At 43.9% G+C, this 20890-nt stretch overlaps 1 protein-coding gene across 1 annotated transcript in view; it reads right to left on the bottom strand.

Annotated features, from left to right (window-relative positions):
* LOC101615005 (oxysterol binding protein) overlaps positions 1-19508 on the bottom strand; it is a 44395-nt gene extending 24887 nt beyond the window's left edge. Inside the window, exons 1-3 of the mRNA XM_004667697.2 lie at positions 19137-19508; positions 14884-15092; positions 10831-11081 (exon numbers count right to left, since the gene is read on the bottom strand). Coding sequence (XP_004667754.2) covers positions 10831-11081; positions 14884-15092; positions 19137-19501 — 825 coding nt within the window. The 5' untranslated portion in view covers positions 19502-19508. The remainder of the gene's footprint in view (positions 1-10830; positions 11082-14883; positions 15093-19136) is intronic.
* Positions 19509-20890: the final 1382 nt, after the last annotated feature.

Below are 20890 nucleotides of genomic sequence, written 5' to 3'. Positions count from 1 at the left end.
AAGACCCAATGGAGCCATGAGGATGAACCATGGGTTGTAGCAGAAACCCAGTGCAGATGCTGTGACCACAAGATGGCTGCTAAGGAGAGCTGACAGCCCCAGATGAAGTTTCCAGGACTGTAAGTAGCCTAGCTGGAGGGGCAAAATTGAAACTTTAGAGATATGTTGCTGGTTAGAATTATTGGACTTGGATATTTGTCACTGACTAGAGTTGTTGAACTTGGAACTATAGAGTTTGGTGTTTGCCCTGTTTAAATCTTATATTGATTGAATATTTCTTTGTTATGCCCAATGCTGTCTCTTGCAGTATGAATGTTTATTCTGTGCCATTATGGGTTTTCTGGGGATGTTTTTTGGTATTATTACTCAGTTACAAGACCTTGGATTATGGGGATATTTGATTGATAAAAACTATGGGATATATTTTTTTTAAAAAAGGGCTACAGAGATGGCTTAGCAGTTAAGGTGTGTGCCTGCGAAGCCTAAGGAAGGACCCAGGATCGATTCTCCAGGTCCCATGTAGTAAGCCAGATACACATGGTAGCACATGTATCTGGAATTCATTTGCAGTGGCTAGAAGCCCTGATGTGCCCAATTCTCTCTCTCTCTCATAAATAAATAAATAAATATAAATCTTATCAAAATATATTTTTAAAAAATTGGGGACTTTAAAGTTGGACTGACTACATTGTATTTTATATCATGTATGGATATCAGTTTATGGGGCCCAGGGGCAGAAGGTGGTGGTGTTTGATTCTGGTATTCCCCCATAAACTTAGGTGTTCTGAATGCTAGGTTCCCAGCTGATAGAGATTTGGGGAATTAACACCTCTAGGAGATGGTGTATTGTTGGGGACAGGCTTATGGGTATTATTGCCAGTTTCCCCTTACCAACGTTTGGCACACTCTCCTATTGCTATTATCTACCTGATGTTGGTGAGGGGGTGATGTCCACCCTCTGCTCATGTGTCGTTTTTCCCTGCCATCATGGAGCTTTCCCTCGCGTCTGTAAGCCAAAAGAAACCTTTTTCCCACAAGCTGCTCTTGGTCAGGTGATTTCTGCTAGCAATGTGAACCTACTGCAACATCATGTCACCTCCACTAGTCATATTCTTCTTGGGCCTCTGTAAGCCCATGGAGTAATCTTATTCTGGGAACTTTGCAGAGCAGATGACAATGAAGACTTCCTGTTATTTTGTAGCACCAGAACAGCTATCTCTGTGCTGCAGTCAAGGTCATACCCAAAAATGAGTGAGCATGGTTGTCATGGTTCTCCTGTATTTTTCTAGTCATGAAAACCAAACAAAGTACCGCGTGATCAGTAAACCTAGACAAGACATTTGTGACAAAATCACAAAAGGCTGGTATGTGAGCTGTACCAAAAGAGATCCACTTGCTGAAAGAGTAAGGAGAAAACATACATGATTACTGCATTCAATACACTGTTGACTAAACTCAAATAACCTGAAGCTGAGTAACTGACACTGAGAATGAATCAGACTGAAGATGAGCTCATTTAACTTTTATTTTGGTCATTAAGAAAAATGACCTCAAAAAGTGGAATTCAACTTGAAGAATCAAAGACAGAATGTAAAGAAAAAAAAAATCTTATCAATCCCTTTACTGAATTCCCTACAATTAGGATTAAATCCTAATTACTAGTTATGAACATGAAGGGTCCTTCACAGTATGACTATTAACTGCTCTGTGTCCTCCTCTCCAAGCAGGGGTACTCACCCTTTCACCTATGCCTCAGCCACACTGAAATACTCATCAGTTTTTGGACATACACATTTCTTCCAGGCCTAGGAACATATGCTATTCCCTATTCCCTTTCTCTAAAAGATAATTTAGGGAGGGGGAAAGAGAGAGATAGAAGAGGGAAAATGGGCACGCCAGGGCCTCTAGCCACTATAAACAAACTCCAGACGCATGCATCACCATGTGCATCTGGCTTAGGTGGGATCTGGAAAATTGAACCTGGGTCCTTCGTTTCTCCAGCCCAGAGAACTTAATTTTTGAAGACCTATGGCAGTAGCACTTGTTCTGTGACACCTGCCCTCTGAAGTACCCAGTCTCTTTCTTATATTTCCTTACCGGTTTCAACATACTTCTATTTTATACATGCACAGCAGAATCGTGACTGATTTTTTTCTCTCTCCAGATGGATCACAAGCAACTTGAAAACACATCTTACAGCTTATTACATATAGATCTCCAATTCCTACTATACAGTAGGAGCCTGATAAAGTTTGCTTAATAACTGAAGGAAGGAAGCAATGCAAGATTAAGAGTCTATTGGCTGTTACAGAGAAACTAAAAGGTTCTATTAGAATGTATGTTCCCACGGTTTCAACAATTGCCTACAGGTCAACGAATGAATATTACCAGCACTCAAGAGTTTCAGACCAGAATATATAACTGCCTATCCAATAGCTCAATGTATTCTCAAAACCAATGGTTCTCAAACTGAATTCACCACATTCTCTTTCTTTCAATTTTTTTTTTATTAATTTTTATTTATTTATTTATTTATTTATTTATTTTTGAGGTAGGGTTTCGTTCTAGTCCAGGCTGACCTGTAATTCACTATGTTGTCTCAGGGTAGTCTTGAACTCACAGAGAGATCCTCCATACCAGCTTACCACATGGCTCACCATATTCTCTCCCTCTCTCTCCTTTTTTTTTTTTTTTTTTTTGGTTTTTCGAGGTAGGGTCTCACTCTAACTCAGGCTGACCTGGAATTCACTATGTAGTCTCACAGTGGCCTTGAACTCTTGGCAATCCTCTTATCTCTGCCTTCCAACTGCTGGGATTAAAGGCGTGCGCCACCATGCCCGGCCTTCACCATATTCTTTTACTGCCTCTGATCCTCCTTTTGAGGTTCACCATCCCATGACCAATTCAAGAGCCCCCCAAGATACTTGGGCATTTTTTTTTCCTTTCTTACATTCAATTATGAAGTCCTACTGATTCTCCTTCAACATTTTTAGAATTTATACATTTCTTTCCATCCTTCACACTAGCAGCAGTGGAATACACATCTAGACCTAGGTTGATGAGGCTCAAATCACAGCTCCATGACATTACCTGAACATTTATAATTTTAGTAAGTATTCAATAAGGTATGTAAGAATGGGTCTCAGAAAAAAAAAAAAAAAGATTGGGTCATGGGCTGGAGAGATGGCTCAGCAGTTAAGGTGCTTGTCTGCAAAGCCTAGTGACCTAGGTTTAATTCTTCAGTACGCACATAAAAGCCAGATGCACTAAAAAAAGGCACATGTACCTGGAGTTCATTTGTAGTGGCTGGAAGCCCTGGAATGCATTATCTTTCTCTCTCTCTTTGGAATATGAATGTCTATATACATACACACACACACATACATATACATTTTTTTTTATTTATTTGAGAGTGACAGAGAAAGAGGCAGAGAGAGAGACAGAGAGAGAGAGAGAGAGAGAGAGAGAGAGAGAGAGAGAGAGAGAGAAAGAATGAACACCATCAGGGCCTCCAGCCACTGCAAGTGAACTTCAGATGTATGCGACACCTTGTGCATCTGGCTTACGTGGGTACTGGGGAATCAATTCTTGAACGGAGGTCCTTAGCCTTCACAGGCAAGCACTTAATGGCTAAGCCATCTTCCAGCCCATAAATAAAATATATTTTTTTAAAAGAATAGGTCTCATCCTCTTCTGATGTACCAAGCCCACTTAGCAGTATCTGTACCACCCCCTTACTTCCTCTCAAGCTTCACCTCTAGCTACTTCTGTGCTCTAACAGTCAGATATTAGGAGTTCCCAAACTAAGGAGAAGGAAGGGTTTCCATATGGCAAACCACAGTCACCAACTCTTCTCTATTATTCTTTGTTTCTTTTGATTTTAAGAGGTAGGGTATCATTCTCGATCAGGTTGACCTGGAATTCACTATGTAGTCTCAGGGTGGCCTCAAACTCACCGCAATCCTCCTACCTCTGCCTCCTGAGTGCTGGGATTAAAGGTGTGCACTACTATGCCTGGCCCTCTCATTCTCTTTTAATAATATTGATCATAATTAAAATTTAGCAAGAGATAGTTGTATGTCATGTATACTGCTGAGCATTTCACATCAATAACCTAACAAAAGCCTTTCAATAATACCATGGAAGATCTACTAATATCAAAACCATTTACAGATAAGAAACCTAGATCACAGAGGATGTAGGTTGCTCTGGGTTATGTGGAAGGTAAAGCAAGAAGTTGGAGTCCAGATCCTAAGTCTCTATTGCTTTTCTAAGACTTTTCTTAATTTTTAATTTTAATTTATTTGAGATGACAGATACAGAAGCAGATATAGAGAGATTGGGCATGCCAGGGCCTCCAGCCATGGCAAACAAACTCCAGATGTATGCAGCACCATCTTTTGCATCTGGCTTACATGGGTCCTGAGGAATCAAGCCTCGAAATGGGGTCCTTAGGTACACAGGCAAGTGCTTGACCACTAAGCCATCTCTCCAGCCCTAAGACAACTTTTATTGCTCCTTCAAAATTTAGTTGAGGTTGTGTGGTGGTTTGATTCAGGTGTCCCCTATAAACTTAGGTGTTCTGAATGTGAGGTTCCCAGCTGATGGGAGATTTGGGAATTAATACCTCTCAGAAGCAGAGGATTGTTGGCAGTGGGCTTATGGGTATTATAGCCAGTTTCCCCTTGCCAGTGTTTGGCACTCTCTCCTGTTTCTATTGTCTACCTTATGTTGGCCAGGGGGTGATGTCCACCCTCTGCTCATGCCATCATTTTCCCCTGCCATCATGGAGCTTCCCCATTGAGGTCGTAAGCCAAAATAAACCCTTTTTCCCCACAAGCTGCTCTTGGTCAGGTGATTTCTGCCAACAATGTGAACCTGACTGCAACAGTAATGTTGGTACTGCAGAGTGGGGTTCATTGCTGTTAGACACCTGACTGTGTGGCTTTGGCCTTTTGGAGCTGATTTTCAGGAGAAATGTGGAAGGATTTGAAACTTTGACCTAAGAGATACCTTGCAGAGCTCTAAGTACAGCTCCGTGGACTATTCTAGTTAGAGTTGGGGAACCTGAATGCAGAAAGAGCTGTGGACTGTGAGGTCTAGCAGATGAGGGTGAGAAACAGCTTTGACTGGACTGGGCTACAAGCAATTTGTGTGAGAGGCTTGCTGTTATGCTCATGTCCTGAGAACTTGTGCAGGGCTGCTTTGCATAGAAACAGACTGATGTGAGCAGAAGGATATGGCACAGAAAAAATGAAATCTATGGGCCAAATTTCCTGCCCGTTCAGCTGCAATTGTATGAGGTTACAACCATTGAGATTGGGCCAGCTGACATGCATTGGGATGACAGAAAAAATGCAATCTTTTGAAAGAGCCTGAATGCTGAAGAAGTGTCCTATACTACAAAGTCTGTATTATTTTCCCATGGTTTAACATGGCACTCCACCTGGTATTATGGAGTATAAGAAGTGAGGGAAAGAGAGGGTCATCGAATTTGCAGTCTTGTGCTTTGGAAATGGTCATGGGCAGTGTGAAGCAGGTTTGCTGGATGCCTGCATAGAGACCCCATGGGGCCATGAAGATGAACCATGGGTTGCAGTGGAGACCCAGTAGAGATGCCAGGACCATGAGATGGCTGCTAAGGAAAACTGTCAGCCCTGGATGAAGTTTTCCAGGACTGTGAGTAGCCTAGCTGGAGGGTCAGAACTGGAACTCTAGACTTTTTGCTGGTTAGAAATATTGGTCTTGGAGACTTATCACTGACTAGAGTTGTTGGACTTGGAGCTACAGAGTTTAATGTCTGCCTTGTTTAAAACTTGTATTGGTTGAGTATTTCTTAGCTATGCTCAATGCTGTCTTTTGCAGTATGGACTGTTTATTTATTCTGTGCCATTATGGTTTTGGGGGGATTTTTCGGTATTATGGCTCAGTTAAAAGACCTTGGATTATGGGGATGTTTGAACATCATTAGGAATGATAAAAACTATGGGGACTTTTAAAGAGACTGAATGCATTGGATCATGGGTGGTTATCAGTTTACAGGGGCCAGGGAAAGAATATGGTGATTTGATTCAGGTGTCCCCCATAAACTTAGGTGTTCTGAATACTAGGTTCCCAGCTGATGAAGATTTGGGAATTAATGCCTCCTACAGGCAGTGTATTGTTGGGGGTGGGCTTATGGGTATGATGGCCAGTTTCCCCTTGCCGGTGTCTGACAAACTCTCCTATTGCTATTATCCACCTTATGTTGGCCAGGGGGTGATGTTCACCTGCTGCTCATGCCATCATTTCCCTGCCATCGTGGAGTGTTCCTTCAAGTCTGTAAGCCAAAATGAACCCTTTTTCCCCAAAGCTGCTCTTGGTTGGGTGATTTCTGCCAGCAATGTAAACCTGACTGCAACAAGGTGTTAACTTTTCTAACTTTCCAAGTCCCAGCTAAACATCTCCAATGTGTTATGCCACAGCAGCCTGTGTCAATCCTATTATGGATTAGTTTCCCAGTCTGGTCTTGAACTCATGACCCTCTTGCCTCTGCCTCTTGAGTGCTGGGATAACAGACATGTGCTACCATATTCCACTCACTGTGTGTGTGTCCGTGTGCTTTTGTTTGAGACAGGGTCTCATGTAGCTCAAGCTGGCCTCTACTTGCTATGTACCTGAGGATGACCATGAATTTTGATCCTCCTGCCTCTATCTCCCAGTGCTGGAATTACAGAAGTATACTAACACTGTGGACTTGTGTGGTACTTAGAATCAAACTCAAGGCTTTGTGCATGCTAGGCCAGGCACTCTACTCTAATCCACATGGCCAGACTCCTCCTCCCCCAATTAATTTTGTTGTTGTTGTTAATTTTATTTATTTGAGAGAGAGAGAGAGAGAGAGAGAGAGAGAGAGAGAACGAAAAATGAGAGAATGGGCATGCCAGGAGCTTCAGTTGCTGTAAACGAACTCCAGACACATGCACCACTTTGTGTGTCTGGCTTACATGGGTCCTGGGGAATCAAACCTGGGTCTTTTGGCTTCGCAGGCAAGCACCTTAACTGCTAAGCCATCTCACTAGCCCACTAATTTTTTGTTTGTTTGTTGAGTTAGGGTCTCTCTTTATCCCAGGCTGACCTGGAATTCATTATGTAATCTTAGGCTAGCTTCAAATTCCCAGTGATCCTCCTACCTCTGCCTCCTGAGTGCTGTAAGTAAAGGCATATGCTACCACACCTGACCCCACTCATTTTCCTTTCCTTTCCCTTTCCCTTTCCCTTTCCCTTTTCCTTTCCCTTTCCCTTCCCTTCCCTTCCCTTCCCTTCCCTTCCCTTCCCTTCCCTTTCCCCTTCCCCTTCCCCTTCCCCTTTCCTTTCCTTCCTTCCTTCCTTCCTTTTTTGTTTACTTACAAGGGGAGGGGGAGAGAAAGAGAGAATGGGTGCACTAGGGCCTCTAGCCACTGCAAATAAACTCCAGGTGAATGTGCCACTTTGTGCATCTGGCTTCATGTCAGTACTAGGGAACTGAACATGGTTCATTTGGCTTTGCAGGCAAGTGCCTTAACTGCTGGGCCATCTCTCCAGGACCCCCACTCTTTTTTGTTTGTTTTTTGTTTTTCAAGGTTTGTTCTCCAGCTCAAGCTAACCTGGAATTCACTATGTAGTCTCAGGGTGACCTCAAACTCACAGCAATACACCTACCTCTGCCTCCCAAGTGCTGGGATTAAAGGTATGCACCACCATGCCCAGCTTGCCCTACTCATTTTCTTGCCCCCTGAGGCAGGGTATCACTCTAGCTCAGGCTGACCTGGAATTCTTGAACTCTCTCGGCAATCCTCCTGCCTCTGTCTGCCATGTGCCCACTCATTTTTAATATGCATATTACACTTAAGACTTAGCTATTATCACTCAGAAAGGATGAAGAAAATAACATAGAGACTAAAAAATTCAGGGCTGTAGAGATGGCTTAACAGTTAAGATGCTTGCCTGCGAAGCCTGACACCCCAGGTCTGATTCCCTAGAACCCACATAAGCCAGATGCATGAAGTGGCACATGCATAGGGGTTCACTTGCAGAGGCTGAAGGCCCTGATGCACCCATTCTCTCTGTCCATCTCTATTTATGCCAGGCATGGTGGTGCACTGCTTTAATCCCAGCATCAGGAGGCAGAAGTAGGAGGATTGCTAGGAGCTTAAGACCACCCTGAGACTCCACAGTGAACTCTATGTCAACCTGAGTTAGAGGGAAACTACCTCAAAACAACAACAGCAGCAGCAAAATTCATTTCAGCCAGTTGTAGCAGTGCATAACTTTAATCCAGCACTCAGGAGGCAGAGGTATGAGAATCACTGTGAGTCTGAGGGAAGTCTAGGACTATATAATGATTTCCAGGTCAGCCTGGGCTACAGCAAGACCTTATCTCACATAACAACAACAACCACAACAAAAAGTTCAAGTAATAACTGAATTAGTGGGGTGGAGAGACAGCACTTGCCTGCTTACAAATCACCACAAAGAACACAGAGTTTACCTATAGAGTGTAGGTATGGTTTGTATGAGTGGTGCAGGGTCTGAGCACATTTTGAAATACTCTACTACTAAGTCATGCCTAGCCTGAGAGCTAACCTCCAACTTCAAGGAATCACTCCCTACACAAACTCTAGACCCTTAGTACTTAGGGAAGAAAAAGTCCTAAGGAACAAAGATGAGTACATTTTTAAGAGAAACAGTCAAACTAAAGTTTCTGTTTTACGAAAGCGTGTTTTAAACAATTGTCTTATTTATCTATTTACTTTTATTTATAAGCAGAGAGAGACAGCCACAGAGAGAATGGGTGTACCAGGGCTTCTAGTCATTGCAAACAAACTCCAGGTGCATATACTGCTTTGTGCAACTGGCTTTACACAGGTACTGGAGAAATGAACTCCAGTATTAGGCTTTTCAGGCAAGTGCCTTAACCACTAAGCCATCTCTCTCCTGCCTTGAAGGGGTGTTTTATTTTACCAAATTTTCATATCAGATACCAGAGTAGAGAATAATCTGTCAAGGAATGTAGTGCTCATTTCATTCTCAGGTGACTATTGCATCTTGAGTTGTTTTGTATACTGGGCTGGAGAAATGGCCCAATGGTTAAGACGTTTGTCTGCAAAGCCTGACTGCCTAGGTTAGATTCCCCAGTAGCCACATAAAGCCAGATGCACAGAGAGTTCATTTACAGCAGCTAGACGCCCTAGCATGTCCATTCTCATTCTCTCTCTCTGCTTGTAAATAAATAAATTTTTATAATCTGGGTGTGATGACATACACCTTTAATCCCAGTACCTGGGAGGAGGCCACTCTGAGGCTATATAGTGAATTCCAGGTCAGTCTTGGCCAGACCCTACCACAAAAAAACAAAATAAATAACTGATTTGTTGACTTGTAGGATGTATTGGGCTTTTTTAACCAAAAGGACCAAAATAAACAGACCAGTAAGAAGTACCAGAATCTGGAACAGGTCTCCAGCTGGCCAGAAGCAGAAGCACCAGCACCAGCACCAGCCTGCTAAGCAGCCCTAGGAGAGACGGCTTGTCTTCCTGCAAGCCCTGCACGAAGAAGACACTTTGTCTTCTTTCCACCTTGAATAGATCAGAACGTTGACCAAAGTAGTGAATGCTTCAGAGTACAACGTTAATATTAAAACAAAGGTTATCACAACTTCCATCAAATAATAGAGGATCAAAATGAGAAAAAATAAATTTCCCCCTTGGCCACAGAAAAAGGGCTCTGATGTTTAGAAGCCATGTGAGCTACACTAGCTCTAAACAGACACCTTACTATCACTCCCTAATCAAGGGGAAATGTGGCACCAGTGAGGTAATTTCATCCTTCTTAACTAGGCAGGAGGAAAAAGCCTTGTAAAACCCTTCCTCATAGAATCCTTTCTCACTTATGAATTGTCTTCAAGTGTTTTTTGTGCAATGGGACTAAAACAACCTGCTGGGTGAGAATAAATTGCCAGGAGAGGAAAAACAGCATTGTTAAAACTATAGTCATTTCACATGTATCAATACATCAGTAATGTCAGCAATGCTTTGTATCTACCTATAGCCTTGTACTCAAGCAGCTAAAATACCCACAAATCAATGACAACCACCCAAGGTAAGAGGTATGCAGAGGCAGAAACATGCCCCTTCTTTTTAAACAAGAGGTGCTCAAAATTGAGCACTGTGGCTTATCAATACAACTGCTCCTGAACTCAAAGACTAAATTAGGACTAACTAGGTTTATACATTCTCTATAGTATTTTACCCAGTCCCTACTCACCATCCTGTATGACAGACGTGAAGGTAAAGAACCTGACGGCAGAAAGGAACCATAAACATCTTTTAATTCTAACAGATTAAATGGGATAAAAATAAGCATATAAACAACCAGTGAGGTACAGGGACTCAACTATTATCATCAGGCACCTGTCTAGTTACAGAAGCAGGCTAGAACCTCTTGGACTTTTTTCAAGGTAGGGTCTCGCTCTAAGCCTATGCTGACCTGGAATGTACTACGTAGTCTCAAGGTGGCCTTGAACTCAGCGATCCTCCTACTTCGGCCTTCTGAGTGCTGGGATCTCAATGGATTCTAACTGCCAGATTAATGCAATATCCTTCTAACCACTTAAGCAGAGCATGGAAGTCATACCATCTGTGTAACCTGTTCTAATTCATACAATCAACAATGTAACTGAAAGCCCCTGATTAGTAAGGAAGCACCTAATATTCAGTGCTTTCTCAATTACAATCATCAAAGCTCTGGGAAAGGCTTATGTTTCACAGAGGGAAAGAACCAGAAAGCAACTGTGATACCATCTGTACTCACGTTGATCATGGCATTGGATGTTATCCTAAAGAGTGTAGCTCTTTCGTTGACCTGTTTGATCTTTTCATTGCTCTCAGCTGGTAGTTTTAAGGACTCCAGTTCGCTGAGGGAACGCTGCAGGGCAGTGCCATGCTTAGCTATCAAGTCATTGCATGTGCTGAGGTCCTCCACTTTGCTGGAGAGAGTTCGGAGGGTATTCTGCAGCTCTGTCTTGTCAGTTTGAGAGACAGACTCTTCATCTCCTGATTCATCTGCAGAGATGCCAAAGACAATCACAATGCTAGGACCAGGACTGAGAGTTGGAAGCCTAACTACTCTGCCCACAAGCAAATTGACATGTCCTGTGCTATGCACTCTGAGTGACTGAGGGCTTGCCATTACCTGGCAATTATTTATTTATTTTTATTTATTTATTTGAGAGCGACAGACACATAGAGAAAGACAGAGGGAGAGAGAATGGGCATGCCAGGGCTTCCAGCTTCTGCAAACAAACTCCAGACGCGTGCGCGCCCTTGTGCATCCGTGGGACCTGGGGAACCGAGCCTCGAACTGGGGTCCTTAGGCTTCACAGGCAAGCGCTTAACCGCTAAGCCATCTCTCCACCTGACAATTTTTGACAGTGTGATTCTGCACCATAAACACCTGAGGCCCTTTGGAAAGGTACACAGTCTCTGGCACTACTCCCAGAGACTATTTCAGTTGGTGTGAGGCAAAGCCAGGGAATGTGCATTTCTAATAAACTACCCCATATACTTCTTCACATTTTAAAGTTTAACATCCACTGACAGTGGATATGATGGAGAACTGAATAGTTCTTGGAACTAGGAATACATTATTGAGCCTTTATACTTTAGCTTGAGTATTCCACTCTAGTCCAAACTAATTACTCCTGCAAATTCACCATTACCTGTTGGGTGACTGCAAAATAGGTTGTGAACTACAGTCTAGCTCCTTGAGACAAAGTCCATGTCATTGAAAGGTGTGTTAATTTATCTCGTTCTTTTAACTTTTTGATACTGGAGATTGAATCCAGATCCTCAAACATGCTAAGCAAGTATTCTACCATTGAGTTATAGCTCCAAAAATGTATGTTCTTTGAAGCCAGGCATGGTGGTGCACATCTTTAATCCTTGCACTTGGGAGGCAGAGGTGGGAGGATCGCTGTGAGTTTGAGGCCACCCTGAGGCTACATAGTGAAATCCAGGTCAGCCAGAGCTAGAGTGAGACGCTACCTCGAAAAAAAAAAAAAAAAATTATTTTATTTATTTGGGGGGGGAGGAGACAGAGAGAAAGAAAGAGAGAACGAGAATGGACGTGCCAGGGCCTCCAGACACTGCAAACAAACTCCATATGCATGCGCCCCGTTGTGGATTTGGCTTATGTGGGCCCTGGGGAATTGAACCTGGGTCCTTAGGCCTCACAGGCAAGCACCTTAACTGCTAAGTGATCTCCCTAACCATTCTCTTTCTCTTTCTCTCTCTCTCTCTCTCTCTCTCTCTCTCCCTGTCTCAAATAAAAATAAATTTTTTAAAACTCTAGAAAGAAGTTCTAAAATTGTATTTATTTATTTATTTATTTATTTGCAAGGAGAGAGACAGAAAGGGTGAAAGGGAAAGAAAGGAGAGAGAGAAAACAGGTGTGCCAGGGCTCTTGCCACTGCAAATAAACTCCAGACACATGTGCCTTTTTGTGCATCTGGCTTTATGTGGGTATTCCAAACCCAGGCAGTCATGCTTTGCAAGCAAGCACCTTAACCACTGACCCATCTCTTCAGCCCCCACAGCAAGGTTTTATATTAAGTAGCTCTTACTTCACAAGTCAAGTATGGAAGCTGTGTTGTACCTCTCAATATCAGTTTATACTTAATACTTTGTCCAGACAAAGTTTTTCCCTTGCAGTATCTCTCCTTAGGAGGGAGCTAACATTTACATCAAAATTAAACAGAAGAATTAAGAAAAAATCTGACCTGTTCACCAGACAGAGAGGCAGGGCCAAGGTCAAAACATCACCTGCTGCCAAAAAACTTACAAAGCAGTGAAATGTCCTATCACCGCTTAATAGATATTCAACACAGTGTGAGAAATGACAGAGGATAAGCTACAATAAGTGACAAACAAGTTAGCAGGTGAGCATACAGGTCACTCTCAGTGAACAAGCTCAATGTGATTAAACTATCAACATCCTGGAGCAAATCCTATCATTTTCTTTGGAGAAAAACAAGTCATTAAACTTTGTTTTGGTCTAATAAAGATTACTGCACTTTAACAAACAAGAGGCTACCAAGAGGGCTGGAGAGATGGCTCAGCAGGTAAGGGAGCTTGCTACATAAGTATAAAGACCTGAGTTCAAACTCTGACACCCATGTAAAAAGCTAGGTGTGCTGGGCGTGGTGGTGCTCCCTTTAATCCCAGCACTTAGGAGGCAGAGGCAGGAGGATTGCTGTGAGTTTGAGGCCATCCTGAGACTGCATAGTGAATTCCAGGTTAGCATGTGGTAGAGCAAGACCCTACCTCGGGGGAAAAAAAAGCTAGGTGTGATCTTGCATGCATGTGACCCAGTGCTGAGGGGATAGAGACTGGAGAATTGTTGGGGCTTCCTCGTCAGTCAGTACAACACAAAACCAGACAGCACCAGGTTCAGTAAGAGACTATCTCAAGCAAATAAAGTAGAAAAACAAAAGATGACAATGGATAATCTCCTCTGGCATGCACACAAGATGCACATATTTGTACACAAACACCCATACATCATACATACACACATACAAAAAGAAAAAAGAAGCTATCAGGAGAAAAGCATGAAGAAGTTCAGCTTATGAGTTGTAAGAATCCTAACACTGACCTAGTAATAAAGTAATTACATCTCAAAATTAAAAAAAAATTTTTTGAAGTAGGGTTTTGCCTAGCCCAGGACCTGGATTCACTATGTAGTTGCACAGTGGCCTTGAACTCATGTGATGCTCCTACCTCTGCCTCTCAAGCATTGGGACTAAAGGCATGTGCCATCACATCCTGCTCAGATTTTTAAGACAGTCAACTAGATTAAAAACAAAAGCACAATTTAGGAGCACTCAGGAGGCTAAGATAGAAGGACCTTGGTAAATTCAAGGCCAGCATGGACTCAGAGTCAGTTCCAAGTTTGAGTGAGACCCTGCCTTGAAAAAACAAAAACGAGCAACAGCACAACTGTTGGGGGCTGGAGAGATAGCTCAGCGGTTTAGGCGCTTGCCTGCAAAACTAAGGATCCAAGTTTGATTCTCCAGTACACACATAAGTCAGATACATAACATGGAACATGCATCTGGAGTTCATTTGTAGTAGCTAGAAGCCCTGCTGTGTCCATTCTCTTTCTCTTCTCTCTCAGTGTGCAAATAAATAAATACAATTTTTTTTTGCTTTTAGAAATTTTTTTGTTTATTTTTATTTATTTGAGAGCAACAGAGAGAGGCAGATAAGGAGAGAAAGAAAGAGAGAGAGAGGGGTCGTGCCAGGGCCTCCAGCCACTGCAAACGAACTCCAGATGTGTGCACCCCCTTCTGCATCTGGCTAACATGGGTCCTGGGGAATTGAGCCTCGAACCAGGGTACTTAGGCTTCACAGGCAAGTGCTTAACCGCTAAGCCATCTCTCCAGCCCAATAAATAAAAAAAAATTTTTAAAAGCACAACTGTTATGGCTCTAGGAATGTTTTTCAGCTTCGGCCAGGTAACTCTGTTGCTATTCTGCACCTTGCAGGAATCTGAGCAGTATTGTTGGCCTCTGTTCTCCAGATGCCAGTTAGTAACAACCCCATCTTTCCATTATGACAACCAAAAGTGTCTCCAGAAATTACCAAATGACCCCCACCCCAACTGTGTGTGTAGGAGTGTGCATGTGCTTACAGGACTGAACCCAGCTGAGAACCACCACTTAAAGAGAAATACTGTACAGTAAGCAGCAGCTTGGGACATCTAAGAGATAAGTGATAATCAAATGACATGGCACAGAAAGGGAGAAAAGATTTGTTTATAAGAAAGGCAAGCAAAGTTCCACAGGCAGTGTTCTTTGCTCCCTACCTGATTCTGCCAGCATCTTCACAGCCTTGGCCTTGGCCAGTTCCAGGGCTGTCACCCAGCGCTGCCGCTCTACTTCCGAGCTAGCCTTCAGATGATAGGTCTGAGCGCCACCGTTGGAAATAATGAAGTTGCAGGAATCCTCCACTGTGATGTTGGCTGTGGCAAGGTTGATGGTACCACGGCAGGTGTGTCTCATTTCTGCCTTTGACCTGCAATAACGAGACAAAGATAAGCTCAACAAAAAAGTGACAGATGGTTTATCCCTTATTGCATTCTATTTCTTTTCATAATTCTTAGCACTTTGAAATTTTAGTTTTAGGAATCAACAAATTCTAGTTCTATTTCCTTCACATAATCCTTGAAAGCTGGGTGTGGAGGTACGTGCCTTTAATCCCAGCATTAAGGGGGCAGAAGTAGGAGGGTCGCCATGAGTTTGAGGCCAGCCTGGGACTAGTACTACAGAGTGAGTTCCAGGTCAGCCTGAGCTAGATTGAGACCCTACCTCAAAAACACAAAACAACAACAACAACAAAAACAGTAATACAAGTATCAACAGGCATCTTCATCTTTCTGGAACATGTCCTTTCCTAAGCTCTACAGTCTTCTATTGGTAGGAACTCCTAAGCCACCCTAATAATAGCTGGGAAAGATTCAGCAGATCTGCCCTCACAGGACCGGGTGTAAAAATTTTCCCCATCTCTACTGACTGACAGTTCTATTAATAGACTAGCTTTTGAACTTTACAACACTGCTTGGTGACAACAAGCTGCAAGGCGCTTTACATAAAATATCAAGCTTCCGGCATAATTGAGCACACAGTAAAAACTTCATTTCTTCACCACCCACTGGTTATGCCCAGGGACCTGCATGTTGAGACTGTAGCTTTCCCTGTCCAACTTGGAACATAAAGAGGTCAAAGTCCTTTGCCAATTGCCACAGTACAAAGCACTGGAGAGAAAAAGTACACCTGGTACATCCTGAATTCTTGTATGACAGAAATGACACACACCCCATCTCAAGAAACCAAGATTTACTGTTTGAAAAAGTCTGTGTGCTGTACTTAGAAGACAGATTTGCTTTTCTCCAGTTTGTTACAAGAAACTGTTTTTTCTCCCTTAAATGTACAAATGGAATATGGGATCAGCAGTGGGTTTCAAAGGACTGGCCATTTTCCATATCCTGCACCTGCCATACTGTAACGTGTATCTCTGCCTTTTCTATTCTTACCTCCCCACCCCAAGCTTCGGTTACATTATGAATAATGCAGACCCACAGCTGACAGGCCAGCTCCCCCTTGCTACTCTGACCATCTACCACACAGTCCCGTACTGGTACTCTTCACCAAGCACTTCCTAGGAATCTCTCTGCTTACACCATCTTCATCATCTTTGTGTACTTAAGTTTCTCAAATAATACAGTTTGCAGAGTTTTAACAGATCTAACTCAGAGTAAAACAGACTTGACCTCAAGGCTCTTGGGTTTGGGTAAATACATTTACTATTACAAACAATTAGTATAGATGGAAAGACATAATTCTTAGGGTATAAGAAAAGGTACTAGAGAATTACATGGTTACTTTTTGGCTAAAGTTATTGCCTGAGAAGCAGAAGAAATGGTAATTTAATCTCTAGAAGGTATCCAGGCAAGCTAACACTATAGTGGGTCATGCTGTTTCTCAGGGAGCTGGGATTCTTAAGATTTTAAGTAATGGGATATCTATACAAGGAAACAAATAGTGTAAACTGCCAACATAGTGGAAGTTCTTGACTGAAATTTTGAGGGTAATGCATAGATCTGATAAACTGTAACATCCTGTGGCTGGTTAGTTTGTGGGTGGAACCATTCTAGTTGGCAAGGTCAGGTTAAAGGTAAAAATTTCCCAGTGTGTTGGTATGTTGTGGAAGGAGTTTTATTCAGAGTTAGACAGGTATCACTAGCTTTTGTGAAACAGGAGTTAAGAGAAATCTGTCAGTCATTAATGTCCAAGGTCAATACTGATTAAGACTGAAACAACAAAGAATCAACTGGGCTGGAACATGGATAGCATAAGAATTTGGATATCTTAAAAAGATAACACAGGGCTGAAGAGATGGCTCAACAGTTAAGGTCCTTGCTTGAAATGCCTGATGGCCCAGGTTCAATTCCCTAGAGCCCACATAAAGCCAGATGCACAACATGGCACATGCATCTGAGTTCACTGGCAGGGGCAGGAGGCCCTGTCTCTCTGCCTCTCTCCTTGTCATTCTGTGTTTGCAAATAAATATATATATAAACAACAACAACAAAAAAAAACAAACAAACAGAGAGCACAGGGCAGGGGAGATGGCTTAGCAGCTTAGACGTTTGCTGCAAACCCCAAAGGCCTAGGTTTGATTCCCCAGGACCCATGTAAAGCCATATGCACAGAGTGGTGCACGCATCTGAAGTGTGCAGTGACAGGAGGCCCTGGTGTGTTCCTTCTCTCTTTCCGTATGCCTGCAAATAAATAAATTTAAAAAAAAGACAACATATTAAGGCTCTCAGCTGATAAATAATTTTTGGAAACGAGGAATCAGTGCTAATAGTGATTTATGAGCCAAGTCAGGATATGAATCAACTGAACACTGGAATGATAGTTAATGAAGACAACATGAACTTAAGTAGGAGGGAAAACTGGAGCAAACTAAGAATTTCAAATGTGTGATTCAAACCTAAACTAAGAGTCTTTGATGAGTACTTAGAAAGGGATATGTTAAAATCAATTCAGAATATAATCATGTGAGTGGCATGCACATTGCTCACAATTAATGTTATTTAAGCAGTAAGGATGAGCTATCTAAGACATCTTCTACTGTTCAGGGGACATATAAGGCTTTTCCCACCAACAACTTCCAACTGCCTCCTTCAATTTCTCCTCAAAATTTTCTAAGAACCAATAGCATGGAATTGATGGAAAAGAGATGTATTCACCCTAACCCTCCTGGTAGTAATGACTACTGGTGAAAGAAAAGAAATATAGACTCAGCTACTCTTTCACATCAGTGTTTGAGTCCCAAATAGGATGGTCTGTAAGGAAAAATATTCAATTAGAAATGACATTATATTAAGCAAAGTCACCTTTAAACTTTTTGAATAAAATATACACTGTACCATGATAATAAATTTACATGCTTTAGATAAATAACTATCTCTGTATCTAAATGGTTCATATAACACTGACCTGATTTTTAGGTTATGTTGGTGTGAACAGTAGTTTCAAATCCTGACTTCTCCAAGACCTTGGGAAAATTGCCCATGCTAAGTCTGTTTGTCAGAAAGATAGGCATATCTCCTAACTCTGAGAGAGAGAGGAGATCCATGAACATTGAATGAAATACTAAGAACAAAACCAACCTACCAACCAACAAAACCACCATCCAGTCACAATGCTCAGCTTTCAGGAAATGTTTATGTCCTATCCCAAGTCACCTATCTCAACACCTCTACAAAGTGTGATATGACCAGGTTGTGAGTAACTGTAAGTATATATTAACCATTCTAAATCAAACATTATTGAGCATAAGCAATCACACCAAAGAAAGAATTCTTCCTTTAATAAAAACTTAATCCTATGTTACTAAAAAAGAGCATGGAACTGTTGGATAAAGTAATTGATTTCCATGGGAGGAGGTGGGGCAAGTAAAAACTAAAACGGTCCCAGAGTGCTCATCTCCATTCCGGGCTACCCAGAAGCCCAGTGTATATGCAAGTCTTGGAGGGGTATGACAGAATGCCCAAACCACCCTGTGTGTGGTGTCCTGATGCCCGCATGTGGATCGGGCAAGGGTAAGGTATAACAAGGGTCACGTCTCAGCCCTGAATTTTGGAGACTAATGAACAGACAGGATTGGGACTTTCACTAGAAGTTGTTGAGCAGCGCCCAGGCTTTTGCTGGTCCTATACGTGCCCTTTGGGACCTTACACAGTGCCTGCTTGCAGAACCAGTAAATGCACCCATGTGGCGGTGGAAACACAATGGAGCAGATGCTCTCCCAACAACTGCTGACAGGAGAGGCCAGGGAATGAAGAGAAGTGGCACAAGGGGGTGAAGGTGTTACATCCCGAGGCTTGTACTTCGTGACGGTGGGTTCCTGTCGCCAGCTGTCAGTGTGCTCAGGTGACAGAAAAGGGGGTCTGAGGCGACCTTGGCTGCGGTGCAGGCGGGCGAGTGACAGCGCGGGGCCGTGCGGCCGCGGGGGAGGCAAGGTGAGCGCGGCGCCCCGGAAGCAGTTTACCTGTAGTAGCTCAGGAGCCCGTTGCTCAGCACGAACCACCGCCGCTGGTAGCCTTTGATGTAATTGGTCCATTTGAAAAGCCAGCCTTCCCGAGCCGAGCCCGAGCCCGAGCCCGAGCCCCCGGCGCCCGAGCCCCCCGCCGGCGGGGCGGGAGCAGGGCCTGTGCTCGCCACTCCTCCGGCCCCGGGGCTCGGGCCGCCCGTAGTCGTCGCCGTCACCGTCCCGGACGCGACCCCGGAGCCAGACCCCGCGTCTCCGCGGCCGCCGCCTCCTCCCACCACGGGGGGACCGGTGCCACCGCCACCCGGAGCTGCAATGGCTGCCGGGCCCGGCCCCACCACTCCTCTCAGCTCGGTCGCCGCCATGAGCCGCCGCCGCCGCCCGGAGATACAGGACCGGAACCGCCTACGAGAGCCGCCTCCGCCGCCGCCGCCGCCGCCGCCGCCAACGCCGCCCCGAGCGCCCCACACGGCTAGCGCCTCAGCCGCGGCCGCGCAGCGTCCCCGCCCCGCCAGGCCCGCCGAGGGAAGGCGGGCTCGGCCGCCGGGAAGGAGGACGTTGATTGGTGCGACCGAGTGTCACTTGCTGAAGACCCTGTGGACATTGGCATTTCTCTCGGGCCTATCTTTGTACCCCCGCCCAGTGAGGGTCTGGGGGTGGAACGCGTCCGGCAACCCCGTCACTGACTGGTTACAGCGAAGGCCAATCAGACGCGTGTGCAAGTTCATTGGTGCTTTACCGAAGCCCTTCGCGCTACCCGGAGGACGGGCGAATGCAGAGTACCCGGCCGATCCGACCGCCGATTGGCTAGTGTTTAGGCCACTCATTTCAGTTTATGCTTCTGTCACTGCCACGTCACCCCCTCCCATCGAGCTTCTCCATATCCCTCTTCCGCCCTTACGGATTGGTGGTTGATATCAGCTGCTCAACCTTGTCTACCATTTACTGAAAGGGATGAGGCCAAAGGGGAGGAGCCTAGCTCCACAGCCTCACTTTCATTTCTTATTGGTCGACACCTATGTAGCTCACACGTCTAAGGAGAGGCGGGACTACAATTGGAGATGATTGGCTCCAGGAATTGTCAGTGAATCCTAGATTGGCAATTCTGGCCAATGAGAAAGATCTAATGAGAAAGGGGGCGGGCAGGTACAGCCAATAAATTGCTGGACGTGTCCATCTCTTTGCTGGTTTAGGAAGTTGGTTGGGTTTTCTGAGCCTTGTGATTCATGTCGGTGTCATGCAGAATTCCCTCTTTATGAGTTAATGCGTCCGGTGTTTTGTTAGGAAGGGCTGGGCGGACAGACTGACAGATTCTTGGCCCTCAGATCCCTCCTGAGTCCTCCCTAGGACTCCCCTCTGAACCCCAGGTTCAGCTTTCTGGGAGACCCAGAAATAGCTTCCCTAGCCGGCTTCTGGACCCATGAACCCTTCCCCTACGCCTTATCTTTACGGGTTTGCTCGTCATCGCGTTGCCGTCTTTATCTCTTGTTTCTGGATCCTACTATGCTCCTTAGCTCCTAAATTGTAAATTTTGATCTGTTTGTTTACATGTTGTGGAAATCACAAACACAGTAACTAGTGTGACCTTGAGATGTAAACTATTACAAGTATAACCAAAATCTGTACTTTAAGGAATTCAGTATCCTTTACATCTTAGCAGGTCTTTAAAAAAGTAATTAATTAATTTATTTTTTCTTTGTTTTTTCGAGGTAAGGTCTCACTAGCTCAGGCTGACCTGGATTTCATTCTGTAGT

Source organism: Jaculus jaculus, chromosome 1 (genome assembly GCF_020740685.1).
Source record: "Jaculus jaculus isolate mJacJac1 chromosome 1, mJacJac1.mat.Y.cur, whole genome shotgun sequence".
Taxonomy (NCBI): Eukaryota; Metazoa; Chordata; class Mammalia; order Rodentia; family Dipodidae; genus Jaculus; species Jaculus jaculus.
The sequence above is the reverse complement of the archived record's forward strand: the minus strand, read 5'-3'. Positions and strand labels throughout refer to the sequence as shown.